Genomic DNA, 13,277 nt, shown 5'->3' with positions numbered 1-13,277 from the left:
TACACTTACACTTTTCACGTATGTCGATGTACTATTTTGAATCTTTATATCTCTAATTTTGTATTTGTAAAAAATTAAAAAGTCGATATTTTAAAAGTACATATCGAGACAAATTAAACAAGATCCCACATGACTATATTTTCTCTTAACCATAAATCACAAATGATAGGTAAAAGTAAATTTGTGAATAGTGTCAAAAATTAGAGTGTTACTATTAAAAAGAAACTACATAAGCTATATATTTGAATGGAAAAATGTAGCTAATAATTCACATACGCCATGAGCTTTGGTAGGAAAAAAGTACGGCAGAATCACAATTTTGAAGCCTAATCATGGATTATTTTGTGAATCATGGAAAAAATGTAGCTACCGATTCACTATGTTAGAGCGTCTCTCTCTAGATAGTGTGCAACTTCTTTTCCATTCTCTTTTTGAATGAGAGGAACCAAACGACCCTTATTCATCAGACTTACCACATCTAGAATAACGAGTACACTGTGAAATTGATTTTTTTTTTTTTTTTGTTTGATTGGGAAATTAAGTCAGCCCAAGGGCTAACCCCTACCAGGCTACTAGCCTTGTAGGAACTACCAGCACATTGGCTGGTAATGCATGCAAACCTCAGGTATCAGAGGGGAGTGCTCTACCACATGAGCTAGCTCCTCATCAGTACACTGTGAAATTGATGATTCGGTAATACTACCTCTATCATTTTTGGAGCCTTTACATAATTTTTTCCAAACTTATATCTTAGGCATAAAGGAAAAGGAAGCACAAATATAACCTGTTCTTTGAGATGGTAAGCAGTTTCAATGGTAAAGGTGATAGGTCGGTGTTAAGGAGATATTTGGTAAGAGTACAACGAGTGTCGAGTAGCCATTTTTAAGAGCTTAACTTTCCATCCTCATAAGAGTACGAGTGTCGAGTAGCCATTTTTAAGAGCTTAACTTTCCATCCTCAGACTATCTCCATGGTTTTCTCTAAAAGATCAAGGTAGTAGTTTCCTACGTTACTCCGACAACCTGTTCTACCTCGCGTGTCGACTCGACACTACGCGCGACACGCCTGGAAATGGGTGTCAATACGCGTATCAGAAAAGTGTCGCGTATCAGTCACCCATTTGGGAAAAGTGAGAAACCAAGCTTGCTTGGTGGAGGTGGTGGGGAACTCACCTTGTGACTTGGAGGTCACAAGTTCGAACCCCACTACCTACTTATGCTTGGGAGTAGGGATTTCCTTATATCCTCCTACTCTCAAGCGTTGACCTATGTAGCTAGGCTGGCTAACCTAAGCAAGGTGCTGGTCCAATAAGATTCTTCTTCTTACCAACGGGTCCTCGATGGGGCCAAAAAAAGAACCAAAGAGAGGGAGAAGATAGATAGAAGATGGCGTGATGGGGAAAATGAAGAGTGTAGTGCTTTAGTCCTTGGGACTTGGGGTGCAACAAAAAATAAAATAAATGTGAGTTGACAGCTGTAAAGGTGAACTGAATTACAACTTTTTAGTCAACTTTGCTTTTATTTTAATGCTGTTGACTTATGAGTTCTTTTTCTTTTTTAAAAAATCTATCCTAACTACTCCATCTCCCACGTGACCTCTCTTCTTCTTTCTTTCTTCTTCTTTTTAAAAATTCACTCTTTGTTTTTTTTACTTTTTGTATAGTATATGAGTGTTTAATAAAATTAAATTTATATTAATTTTGAAAAAGAGATAATTCTAAAATTATTTTTTTATCAAAATAAAGTGTCGGAATATTATTTTCGACACGTACAATGATAGACGTGTCTAGAATATTGGTCAAGACACTTTTTTGACTGTGTCGCCGTACGGCCAAATTTGTGGAGTAGGGTGTCAGATCCTCCGATTCCTACTTAGATACGACACCCGTATCCGTGTCGGAGTAACGTAGGTAGTTTTCCCTCACTTTCCATTGAAATAATTTATACACGAGATTTGAGTTTCATTATTACATCAATAGGCTATCAGTCAATCAGATACAAAGATAATCATTACTGATTTTCGTGCTGTGCATGAGAAGACACATCTTTACATCAATTACTTCTTTACCTTTCCCTACTTGTAATATCTGACGCCCATCACTTGCTGGCACCCTATACGTCATCACCTCGGAAGCTCTGGACCGATGCTTGAGGACATCCAAGAACTGACCACATCAACAAGGTGTTCAAGGTCCTTTGAGCTTTCTGCACGAAGAATCTGAGAGTCCATTCCCAGTGAAAGGCCGACATCCTTAGCCACCGTCTCCCACGGAGTCCCTGCAATCAAATTTGAGAGAAGCTCGCTTCCACGATTTACTGCATCAGCCATTGCAGGAGGGACATCAGGGAGAACCTGCAGCACAAAAAGCATAACAAGTCACCCTGAAAAGTAGAAAAGAGTCACCCTAGTAACCTGTCATGTTAATTGCGACATTTGATCAGCACATAGTTTTAACCTATGTAGCATGGGTACTTCTTCTAGGTCACGTACCCGTACCCGTACCCGTACCCGCACCCGATAGGATACGTATCCTGTATGGGTACGCGTACCCTTTCCTAAAATTTCAAAATCTTGTCGTTTTCTGTCCCCGTACCCGAATCCGCACCCGTACCCGTATCCGTCTATGTGCAACCTAGGTTTTAACTTTTAAGACTCTTAATTTAGCTTCTTATTTTGCCATTCAAGGTTAGCAGTGGGTATTTTTTTAATCATTACAGTAAGGGGTATGGGGCAATTACTTTGGGGGGAGGGTGAGAGTGAAATCTCCACATTTCGATGGCTCTAACTGTATGGAAAAGAAACTTTTAAATAATGGACAGAATAAAATGGAAAGTATTGAAATTAATACTTCATAAGACAGACTGAAGTATCATACAAGACTCTGCCCAGACTGAAAGGCAATGTTCCCTCCCCAAAAAAGGCGCCGCAAAATACACCCATAAATAAGGAAGGGCAGTCATAAAACACTGGAATACAAGAGAAGGATGTTAAATGCTGTAACAAAAATCACCTGTTGCAAAGGCGTACCATGGTCGCCTGGCACAGTACGAATGGACAAATCCAGCATAGAACTGATAGCAGAATCAACGGTCAGCACTTGTGCCAGAATTGACGTCTCATCTATTATATCATCTTTGAACTTTATTAAAAGATTCCTGTTTATGCCATAGTATGTTTTTATCTGAAACACTCAATATAACAGATACATCAGGTAAATTTGCACAAGTGCAATCGCCCACTATGAAAATAGTTGGCATAAGTAAATTGTCATATACTTGAGAAATTTAGAATGGAAGACTTGGGTAACTGAGATAAGAGGTGAAAGAACGATGTAATTTGTTTTGTTAGGTATCGAAAAGGTTTTCAAAAAAAGACACCAGCATATAATTAGTTGCACCCAGTAAGAAGCAACCCAAGTCAAATTGGACATTATCTTTTCCACACCTACTCAGAGATCTGAAATCAGCTTGACAATGTCACTGTATGAAAGCAAAACACACGTCTAATATTGAAAGCACGGAAGTTTAGAATTGAAAGAGAAGTACTCTACAAACACCCATCAGAGGAAAGCAGAAATAGAACAAATAGACGGAGAATTATCATACAAGGCGTCGAGTTTCTTCAGGTTTTGGACTGAAGTTCTCCCTTCCTTTAGCCAAGTCCATATACAAGGGTGGAAGTTGCTCAAACAGGGGAAGAACCTGCTTCATGATAGGAGGGCTAAGGTTCTCCAACTGCTTTAAAGTAGTCTCTGCCTGCATAGTTGACAGCACCTATTATTTAGCAATAAAGCTTGAAAGCACTTACAGAAAGAAGCACAAAATCTAAGGACACAGTTACTCCACCCCCTCTCTCAGCCCCCATCCCACCCCACCCAACTGGAGGAAGATAATAAACAAGGACAAGAAAAGACATTGAGCTAGTAAATGTTTGTTAGTGTACTTCACTAAAGAGCTAAGTGAGCGTAGTATTGAAGTCTCCAACATCATTCTCGGCCATGAGCTTATTAAAGTAGACTAGGAAATAGATCTCGAAGAAATACATGCTTGTAATAGACATCCAAAAGGCTTATAATTTCATTCCCTACCTACCTCTCTCATTGAATGAATTATGACTGGCATAGTTGCATCTCTATGGTTACCCACTCCATTGGTCCATCCCCATAGATTGTAAGCTCACTGTCTTTTCCAGAGTAAAAGAAGGCTTACACAAGGAGACCCTATGTCCCTTTCGATTCTATTGATGCAATAAAATAACTAAATAGACGTTTACAGGTGCTCAAAGGCAACCTTTACTTCGTTTACATCCAACATGCGAGTTAGGATATACATCTTTGTTTTACTGAAATTTTTCAATATGTATTTCTAAGGTAGTGCATCTCGTATCCTCTGTCTGCTGATCTATTGTTGCGATAACCTGTTAATAGATAAAATAAGCTTTTTAAATGGGTCTTTCTAACTAATCCCTCTAATTGCTTTCGTCAATTTACGGGTAACGCTGCATAAAATTCTAATACATCCACCAAGATACGTACTCTTGCACTAAGATATGTAGAAAGTTAGAATTAGGGGAACATCAAGAACTACCAAAAAAAAAAAAAAAAAAGCCTTTTTAGAATTCACTTAGATACATAAAATGATGGAAATAAAAACTGCAAACACCTTAAAAGAATGACAAAGAGACTTCATGATCACTCTTTAAAGATCACAAAGTTGAACAGTTTATCTGCACCGTGAAACTACACTGCCTTAAAAACAAATTTCACAATCACCAGTGAAGGTCAACACGATGACATCGCCCCCCCAGGTCAACATAAAGATCTTCAAACTCGTTCATCAGAATCTGAAGACTATAACTACTCAAGAACTGCTAACTTGGAAAATAAAGAGAGAGAAGGCACAAGGTTTTTCTATGAGAGGAATAAAAGACACCGACTTAGGCTCGAAAACAGAAAAAATAGCATGCATAACAAGCCGCCCAACCAGGTGGGCGAAATCGCTCGGTCGGGCCCGAACCAAACTCCTCCAAAACTGGTTTTCCGAAAAATGGAATGACATAATTCCTTACCGGTCATTAGGGCCATTTCACCCAGTGTGCACGGCCAACCTCGAAACTCCATTTTTTCCCCCTCTAATTTCCATCTTGCATTACACAAACTCCACCAAGGGGCACCTAACTCAATAATATATGTAACAAATTACATTCTTGCTTGATCTTATTTGACTTGCATGAAACTCTTCTTTAACACCCATCTTTGGTAGCTGGTAATAAATTTATATGTAGTATTTTGTAAACAAAGTCTCGTACCAACATCCATGGTATGATACGGATGATTTGTTTGCTAGGGCCATTTTCTCCGGTGGGCACAATCAACCTTTAAAATCCATATTTTTCCTTAATTTTCCACTTTTGCATTACATAAACTCCACCAATGCACATGCACCTCACTGATATATGTGGCAAGTTAAAATTTTGCTTGATCAGATTGACTAGCATAATACTACTCCAACACCCCTCTTTGGTAGCTGGTAAAGAACTTATATGTAGAATTTTGTAAACGAAGTCTGTCGAAGTCTATACAAATGTCCAGGGTGAGGGAACTTCATCCCAAAGCACGTGTTTGTCTTCACAAGTTTCATTCCTACTCAATACCACTTTTATAGTGGTTATGGATGGAAATGAAAATTTATGAAGAAAAAATGGGCCGAGGATAGGCAAGCATCACCATGGACATTGGGATGAGACTAATAATTTATCTATAAATTCATTGCAATTACAACCGTTTATGGTCACCTACCAAACGAACCGTAGAGACCTTAGTGAGTCTAAGGGTTTGTATGCATAAGATTATGTATAAGAGAGATGTAAGTAGGGTAAACTCGCTACATAGAAGCAGATAAGAAGATATTTTGATATGTGCTCCATCAAATAGAGCGTATTATGCTATAAAAGCAGACAAGACAATCTTGTCGTCTAAACTCTAATCACACATGGAAAATAAACTTAAGTGATAAAACAAAGCAAAACCACCCAACTAACTCAATATTCAGAATTTCAGATAACCACCTGATAACTGAAGTTTCATTTTATTACCAGACCTTGTCATTAGGACTACAAGAAACACATACACTCAAACAATGAAAATGAAGTGAACTAAAGAATGTATTTTGACATTCTGACCCACACCAAATTTCTGCAAGCCATCAACGTGTTGTGTGTGACTTCGAGAAGGAGGCTATCATTTCTGAAAGAGGAGGAAAAGAAGGATTCAAATAATGTTGGTAATCTTCTGTAAGAGATGACTTCTAGGAAATGACCAACTGCATTCTTCATTTTGCTACCATATTTCATTTTCAAAAGGAAAGGAAAAGCATTTGAAATTTAGACTTCTCTGTGGACAATGGGTTATTAACCAAGCTAACCTGCTATAATGATACCCCATCGATATTGTTCTTACATCTAAGGAAGCGACAGAAAGTAACAAGATCTCTTCATCTATTCAATTATGCAAACTAGTGCAACAAAAGCTTGTAAGTATTACTTACTCCAAGCCGGATTGTCTCAGCTGATGCTATCTGTGATAGAAGTGGCCCCATACTTTGAGTCATCGGGAGAAAAACAGGTGAAAACAATGGAATAGCTTGGCTGGGATCCTGCCAGGTCAGCAATAAGCAACAACTGATTCCACAAAGAAAGCATTGCGCATCTTTCATAGTCAAGCTATGATTCGTAGCTAGTTCAGTTAGTCACAACCAACATGATAATAATATGGATGACAGAAAGAATTCAGGATACACCCCCAAAAACCAATGAAAACAATAGATGTAGTCAATGATACAAGACGCCACAAAGTAAAGCATAAGTACATTTAAGTAATAAAAATTGCTTGTCTAATCCAACTTCAAGTAGAGAGAATTTGCCAAAAGAAAGAATTAAACAGGAAAAAAGGCAATTCAAGACAATAAAGGCTATTCATCCAATCATACAGAACCTATCAAACGACACAACGCTGTACAGTAATGGTCCCTGTGATGAAAAATACAATGCTTTCCCAATAAATTGTACTATAAAGCACAACTCAATTCGCAATCCAAATGTTCCCAGGTAAGTCAAGATCGGCATCTTAAAAGTTAAGGTCAAGTACACCTATCATGTTCATATCCTATTCATATCCTAAAGATAAGTATCAAGATGAAGTAGGGTCCTAATGCTTGGTAAATCTTCCAAGCAGGGGGTGATGCTGGACAATCTGGGTTCCTCTGCATTTAGTTCATTTTCAGAATAATTGTGTTTATATACTTAGACAGATTTCAGTTCAGTGGCTAGAGAGATTTGACATCAAATTTCTGAATAGAAGCCTTGTGAAGGAGTATTTGTGAATAGGTTTGCAATTCTCAAGGTCTTCACAGCCTCCCCACTCCCCCACCCTCCAAACAAAACAAAAAAAGAAAAAGGAAAGAACAGCGAGAAGAAGAGAAAAACAAAAACTACCTCGAAAGAATCTTAAACAGAGAAAATTTAACCCTTGACACTCACTGTATACATTTACATAAACATATGGCCGGAAGAAGCTAGATAGTGAGTAGAAGTCAGGTCAGAAGTCCTAAGGAGGCATTAGAAGCAAGTTACCTTGTTATTGAATGCCATCAATATGTTCCCATTTCTTTGAATGGCATACCTTGAACCTGAGAACCACATCAAGCTTATCAAACAGTTGGAAGTTGAAAACCAATACAATATAGATAGTGTGAAAGTGTAATACCAATTAATAGATGGACGACTGAGCCCAGTGAATGCCCGATGCCAAAAGTAGGAAGTTTGTCAATCTACATATACAAAAGACAATGTATGAGGAAAACTACATTGCCACAAGAGAGGAATAAGATAATTGAAGACTCACAGTTTCCCGTAGTGACCGAAGACACCGGTCAAACTTAAATTGCACCTCATCTGCAATGGAAGAATGATCGAATCCACTAGCATATGGTGTTGCAATTATCAATATACCCCTATGACATTTAAAACATGCTGTCATTTCCACAAGATAAATATAGAGAACAGAAACAATATTTATTTAGTCCATTTTGACAAGAAGACAAATCTTATCAGCCTTACAGCAAAAAAATACACTTACTTTTCACACAGACGTTCAAGAAATAAACGGTATGCAAGCTGTGGAGCAGCTCCAACAAATATCCCCCCAATAAAATGTACAATAGACCATGGTCTGGAGTTTCTTGGTTCCAACACCCAAGCGCCCTGAAATATTAATGGTTAACCAAACTTGCAATGGATGACTCTAATACGCAAAAGGTATAATGGTATCCACCAGAACTTCACAATTGGATACATTTGAATTTCATTAAAAAAAACATATTATTTATGTGTTGATGCAAATAATCAGAAACCAATATCCTAGGCAAGTACAATGCTAAAAGCCCAAGGGTTATATATTTTATAAGCTATATCCTTACAGTAATGGCTCTCACTCTAAAAGATCTAATCTATTAACACCTTTTACGTATGAAAAAGTGCAAGAGGCTACTTTTTTAAGGAAGAGTATTCTCTAAGTAGTTTAAACAAACACTTTTGGTTCCCTGGACATACAATACTGACAAATGCACACCAATATCTATATCCAGGCAAATTTCCAGTGTATTTTCATTTCATTCCAACACACCACTTCTTGGATTAAGCATCTTAGAAAGAAGGCTATTCTGAAAAGATTTAGAAATGTGACTTTCAAAGGTTGATGCCTGCACAATTATCATACCAGATTGCAAAGTATATCTACTGATCACCTTTAGACAAACCAAAGACTAATAACTGTTGTAGCCTGTAGGCTCGACAATAGACTTTAAAATTTCTATCCCACATGAGGAAACTTCCTTACTCTTCTATTTCATCTTCTCATCATGGGATATTGGCTCTTTTTTTTTTAATGGCTTGTGGCTAATTATGTCTGACTTTTATGTTATCAAACATATTACGTCTAGTCAACAGCTTAAGAGAAAAAGATAAATCTAGCAGCTTCTTGGCAAGCTTTTGAACCATAAATCGAAAAGTTCGTCATTTTACATATTAAAAAGTAAAGGCGACAACTAATACAAACCACTGAACAAGTGAAACTAATACTACAATCAGGTCGTTAAACCAGCTAAGCAAATCCCCTCCTCACCAGTAGCAAACCTCCAGGGCCACTATAAACCACCAATGATAAAGAAATATTGGGGGGGGGGGGGGGGGGAGAGGCAGGGGTGCAAGCAAGGTTAAGGGGACGAAAAGGAATATGGAAGATACATGAGCAATACCCTACGTATAACATCTTACCTTGTATCTTTTCTTTCTTACTTTAGTTCGATTCACTACACTAAGCAATTTGTACCTAAGCTATGATCTTTTTGTTAAGACAGATTTTGGCCCGATATTCACTTAAAATCATAAAAATATAATGTGCGTAAAAAGTTAAGGCAACTCATCATAGTTTCAAAAGGAATCTTTTGTTAGACAATTAGGTGATCCAACTGTTTAAAAAAAACATCCTTCTGGAAATATTTGAAGAGCTTCGAGAGGTTCATCATAAAGCTTTGAATCACTAAGAATTAAATATATAAATTTTCCACTATTAATATAACTTGCCATATATATTTCACGAGTTTATAAAAAATGTATCATGTTCTCTTAGATAGATGTAGACTGCCAATTTTCCAGAACACCTATTAGGCTATTACATTCTAACTCCCAGTGTTCACTCTTAATGCCGGTCGTGATTTTGTCTCATGGTGAGACTCCTATTTACACCAATAGCCTCTGATTAAAGAAGAGAGACTATACCTCCAAGACGGATTGCTAAAAGTCAAGGTCTCCTAAAGAAAGATGCAACGAACAGTCAACTATTAGTGACCATTGACAATAACAAAGCACACAAGAAAATGCAACGGCACCTCAACTTCACTCCAGTTGCTAGCTCCACCCAAAGAATCTTGTGATTGTTTAACCACTTCTGTAATAAGTCTGCAAAGGGGAAAAATATCTGTTGGACTTTCTAATTCAATACTTCACTTTATAGAGTGGCATTCAGAGAAATATATGAAAAATAGTACAATGAGACTATGAAAAAACAAGAAAGACGACGTCAATACGGTTACATGTTTACTACAAAAGATGGAATAGTTTTTTATAAAATTCATTTTCATAAGATAGCTAATGGGCCAGGACATGTTCAAATTGATATAGATTATTGTAACCCATATTTAAGTTCTCCAATCATCAATCTCAAAGCAAGCAATGAATAACATAAGTGCTAAAATCTCTATCCCAGCAACAAAAAACCCTGCCAAGCGGGTAATAGACCATGCTTTGTGGTTTTTTTTTTACTGCCTTGCCCCAAAATGACTTGGTTAAGACTATTCGACTAACAAAATTTTCGCAGCAACATCAAATGGACTCTTTTAGTGATGTTTCGATTTATTCAATATATAAGACCATTTTGTTGAGGGACTTTGGGGACATTCTTATCAAGCTTTACATCCTACGATATTTTTCAAATGGACCTCTATACTCACCACTGGTATCAAATCGCATGCATTTTCATTTCATGCAATTTGCTTTACAACTTTTGAATGAAGATTCCACTGACCTGTAAAAAGGGGACCTAAGTATAAGAACTAAACGCGACCTTCCTTCCCCCTCGAATTAGACAAACAAAGAAGGGGGAGGTCCCATTCAATTCTTTTTTCAATTATCAGAAATTTTTTCGTACAAATGTCCAGTGGGCCCGTAAAACTCACTAGGATAAGCAGTATTATTGAACCAGACAAAGCAACAAGCAATGAAACCAAAGACAGATAAAGCAGCCAAACTATAAGACATATAAGCCTCTCCTGACCAGACAAGCGCGCGGATGGGACTCCTTGAATGCATCAACAACTTGACTTTTTGGAAGAAAAATCATACTTTCCTAGAATGGTCAAATTAGCAACATATTTTGATCAAGTATATTTCAACATGTGGCTAACAACCCATGCTTACAAGCTATGCAAAAAACTTACGTCAGTGTATGAAAGGAAGACATATTTATACAAAACTACTGTGATAAGAAGGTTGGTTTGCATTCTATATCAACAAACAGCATAACTTCCAACTACATCCTCTTTCTACCTTTCTTCTTCCTACGGAGTATATTTTTTTCTCATGTTACACATTTAGGGTGCGTTCTCTTCAACTTGTTGACCCTGAACTTATTGGACCTTATCTAAACTGAACTTATTGAACCTGAACTGAACTTATTGGAACTTATTAAACCTGATTGGACCTGATTTAACTTATTGGACATGATTGAACCTAATTGGAACTTATTGGACCTTATTGGAACTTATTGACCTTATTGAAGCTTATTAGACCTTATTGGTCCTGATTGAAACTTATTAGACCTTATTGGTCCTGATTGAAACTTATTAGACTTTATTGGACCTGATTGAAGCTTATTTGACCTTATTAGACAAAAAAAAATTGACCATTAATAACATAAATATTACCCCTAACGTAAATACTACCACTCAAAATTTATTATGAAGTAATAATTATTAAAATTCGTCCTTTAAAAAAATAATAATTATTAATTATCTCTTATGATAATTAATTTAACAAAAGAAATTTACTATTTATATATTTGCCTATACATAACTTTGACCACTAATATATTTAATACTCTTGTTTTGAGTTTATAAAGCACTAGTGGAAAATCAAAAGTTGATTAACATTTATTGCTAACAAATTAAAATTGGCACATATGAAAAATTCTCACCCCACTTTCATTTATGTGAAGGTAGTAGAATGCATTAACTCCTTATCTCTCACCCTACATTTATATCTTTCAGTAACGAATATATGTTATCTCTAGTTATTTAAAGACGAATTGCAAAATATTATAATTATAATGATTATTATTGTTAACCTTAATTATTTGATCATGATTATAATATTATTTAATAATAATATAATCATCTAATAGTAATATGAATAATCAAATAATAGACCATAATACAAGTATAATACTATACATTGTGGTACTTTAATAAAAATTCTAATAATAACATAATCAGCTAATAGTAATATGAATAATAAAATAATAGACAATAATACAAATATTTAATAAAATAATAGACAATAATACAAATATTTAATAAAATAATAGACACTAATACAAGTATAATAGTACTATATAATCATTGTGGTACTTTAATTCAAAATCCTTAGGTGTACCCATGTCCCAAACAAAAACAAAAGGCAAAAATTCACACATCTCTATTCGACAAGGGAACACCTAAGGATTTTGATCTCCCCCTCAAAATGCTAAAATACCCCTACCTAATTTATATTTAAACTGTTAAAAAAAATGTCCAAAATTTTTGAAGTAATTTTTCTACCAATTATGTCTTCAGTGCATCAACTATCTAGCTAGTAGGTAAAATCTTGTGAGAGTGGTGCGATCATATCATGTCTACATCACTGCGCTTAATAGCTAATTTACAAAAAAAAATATATATATATATAAGACTAGTCTATTTAAAAATTGAACCAAAGAACACCTGAATCAAATTGAAAGAGGAGATAAATAAGAAGTAGTATACCTCTCAAAATCACGGTAAACTTGGATAGCAGTAGAATCAGAGGTTCTACTAAGACTAGTAGGAGGTTCCGAGTTGCAATAAACAGGAGCGCTGCGAAGACGCTTCAAAGATATACGATGAATTGGTTCAGCAAACAAGCTGATTGGAGTTTGTAGAAATGAAGATGAAAATGGGGGAATTTTGTAGAGACGTGATGCTGAAATACAGCAGGCTACATCCATTTTGATTGTCCGGAATTATGGCTGTGGCCTGTGGGAATTTTATTGTATGTACAAGAGAGGAGGATTCTCTCTACTCCAAGTCTCCAACGTCTCAGTTCACTAAGAGAGCACGTTTCTCTGATCAATTAAACAATTTGGTACTAAGAGATTTTATTTTTTTTTTTGGTTAAGAAGCAGTGGCCCGGATCCCGCTCGAGTCTTAATGGGCAAGGCACGTGAGAGTAAGGGGGAAGGGTAACAGTCTAACAGATCACATTGAGAATATGCACGCTCATTTTTGTTAAAAACCGCAAGGCACATGAGAGAGAGGAGGATGTTCAGTTTGGAGAGAGAGAGAGAGGAGGATGTTGAGTTTGTAGAGAAAGAAGAGAGAAGGAGAGAGGGAGAAGGAATTCACTAGTGGAAAAAACCTCATATGTCACTT

At 36.4% G+C, this 13,277-nt stretch overlaps 1 protein-coding gene across 1 annotated transcript; it reads right to left on the bottom strand.

Moving 5' to 3' along the window:
• Nucleotides 1-1,909: 1,909 nt before the first annotated feature.
• Nucleotides 1,910-12,963, bottom strand: LOC104907329 (hypothetical protein). Its single transcript, XM_010696243.4, has 10 exons — nt 12,633-12,963; nt 9,945-10,014; nt 8,135-8,259; nt 7,901-8,009; nt 7,763-7,826; nt 7,630-7,685; nt 6,546-6,653; nt 3,606-3,755; nt 3,011-3,181; nt 1,910-2,352 (listed from the first exon to the last, which is right to left on the bottom strand). Exons 1-10 carry the CDS (start codon nt 12,851-12,853, stop codon nt 2,122-2,124), a joined length of 1,305 nt encoding a protein of 434 aa, XP_010694545.2. The 5' UTR covers nt 12,854-12,963; the 3' UTR covers nt 1,910-2,121.
• Between the last annotated feature and the right edge of the window lie 314 nt (nt 12,964-13,277).

This window comes from Beta vulgaris, chromosome 4 (assembly GCF_026745355.1).
Source record: "Beta vulgaris subsp. vulgaris cultivar EL10 chromosome 4, EL10.2, whole genome shotgun sequence".
NCBI classification, from domain to species: domain Eukaryota; kingdom Viridiplantae; phylum Streptophyta; class Magnoliopsida; order Caryophyllales; family Amaranthaceae; genus Beta; species Beta vulgaris.
This window is presented reverse-complemented; position numbering and strand designations above follow the sequence as displayed.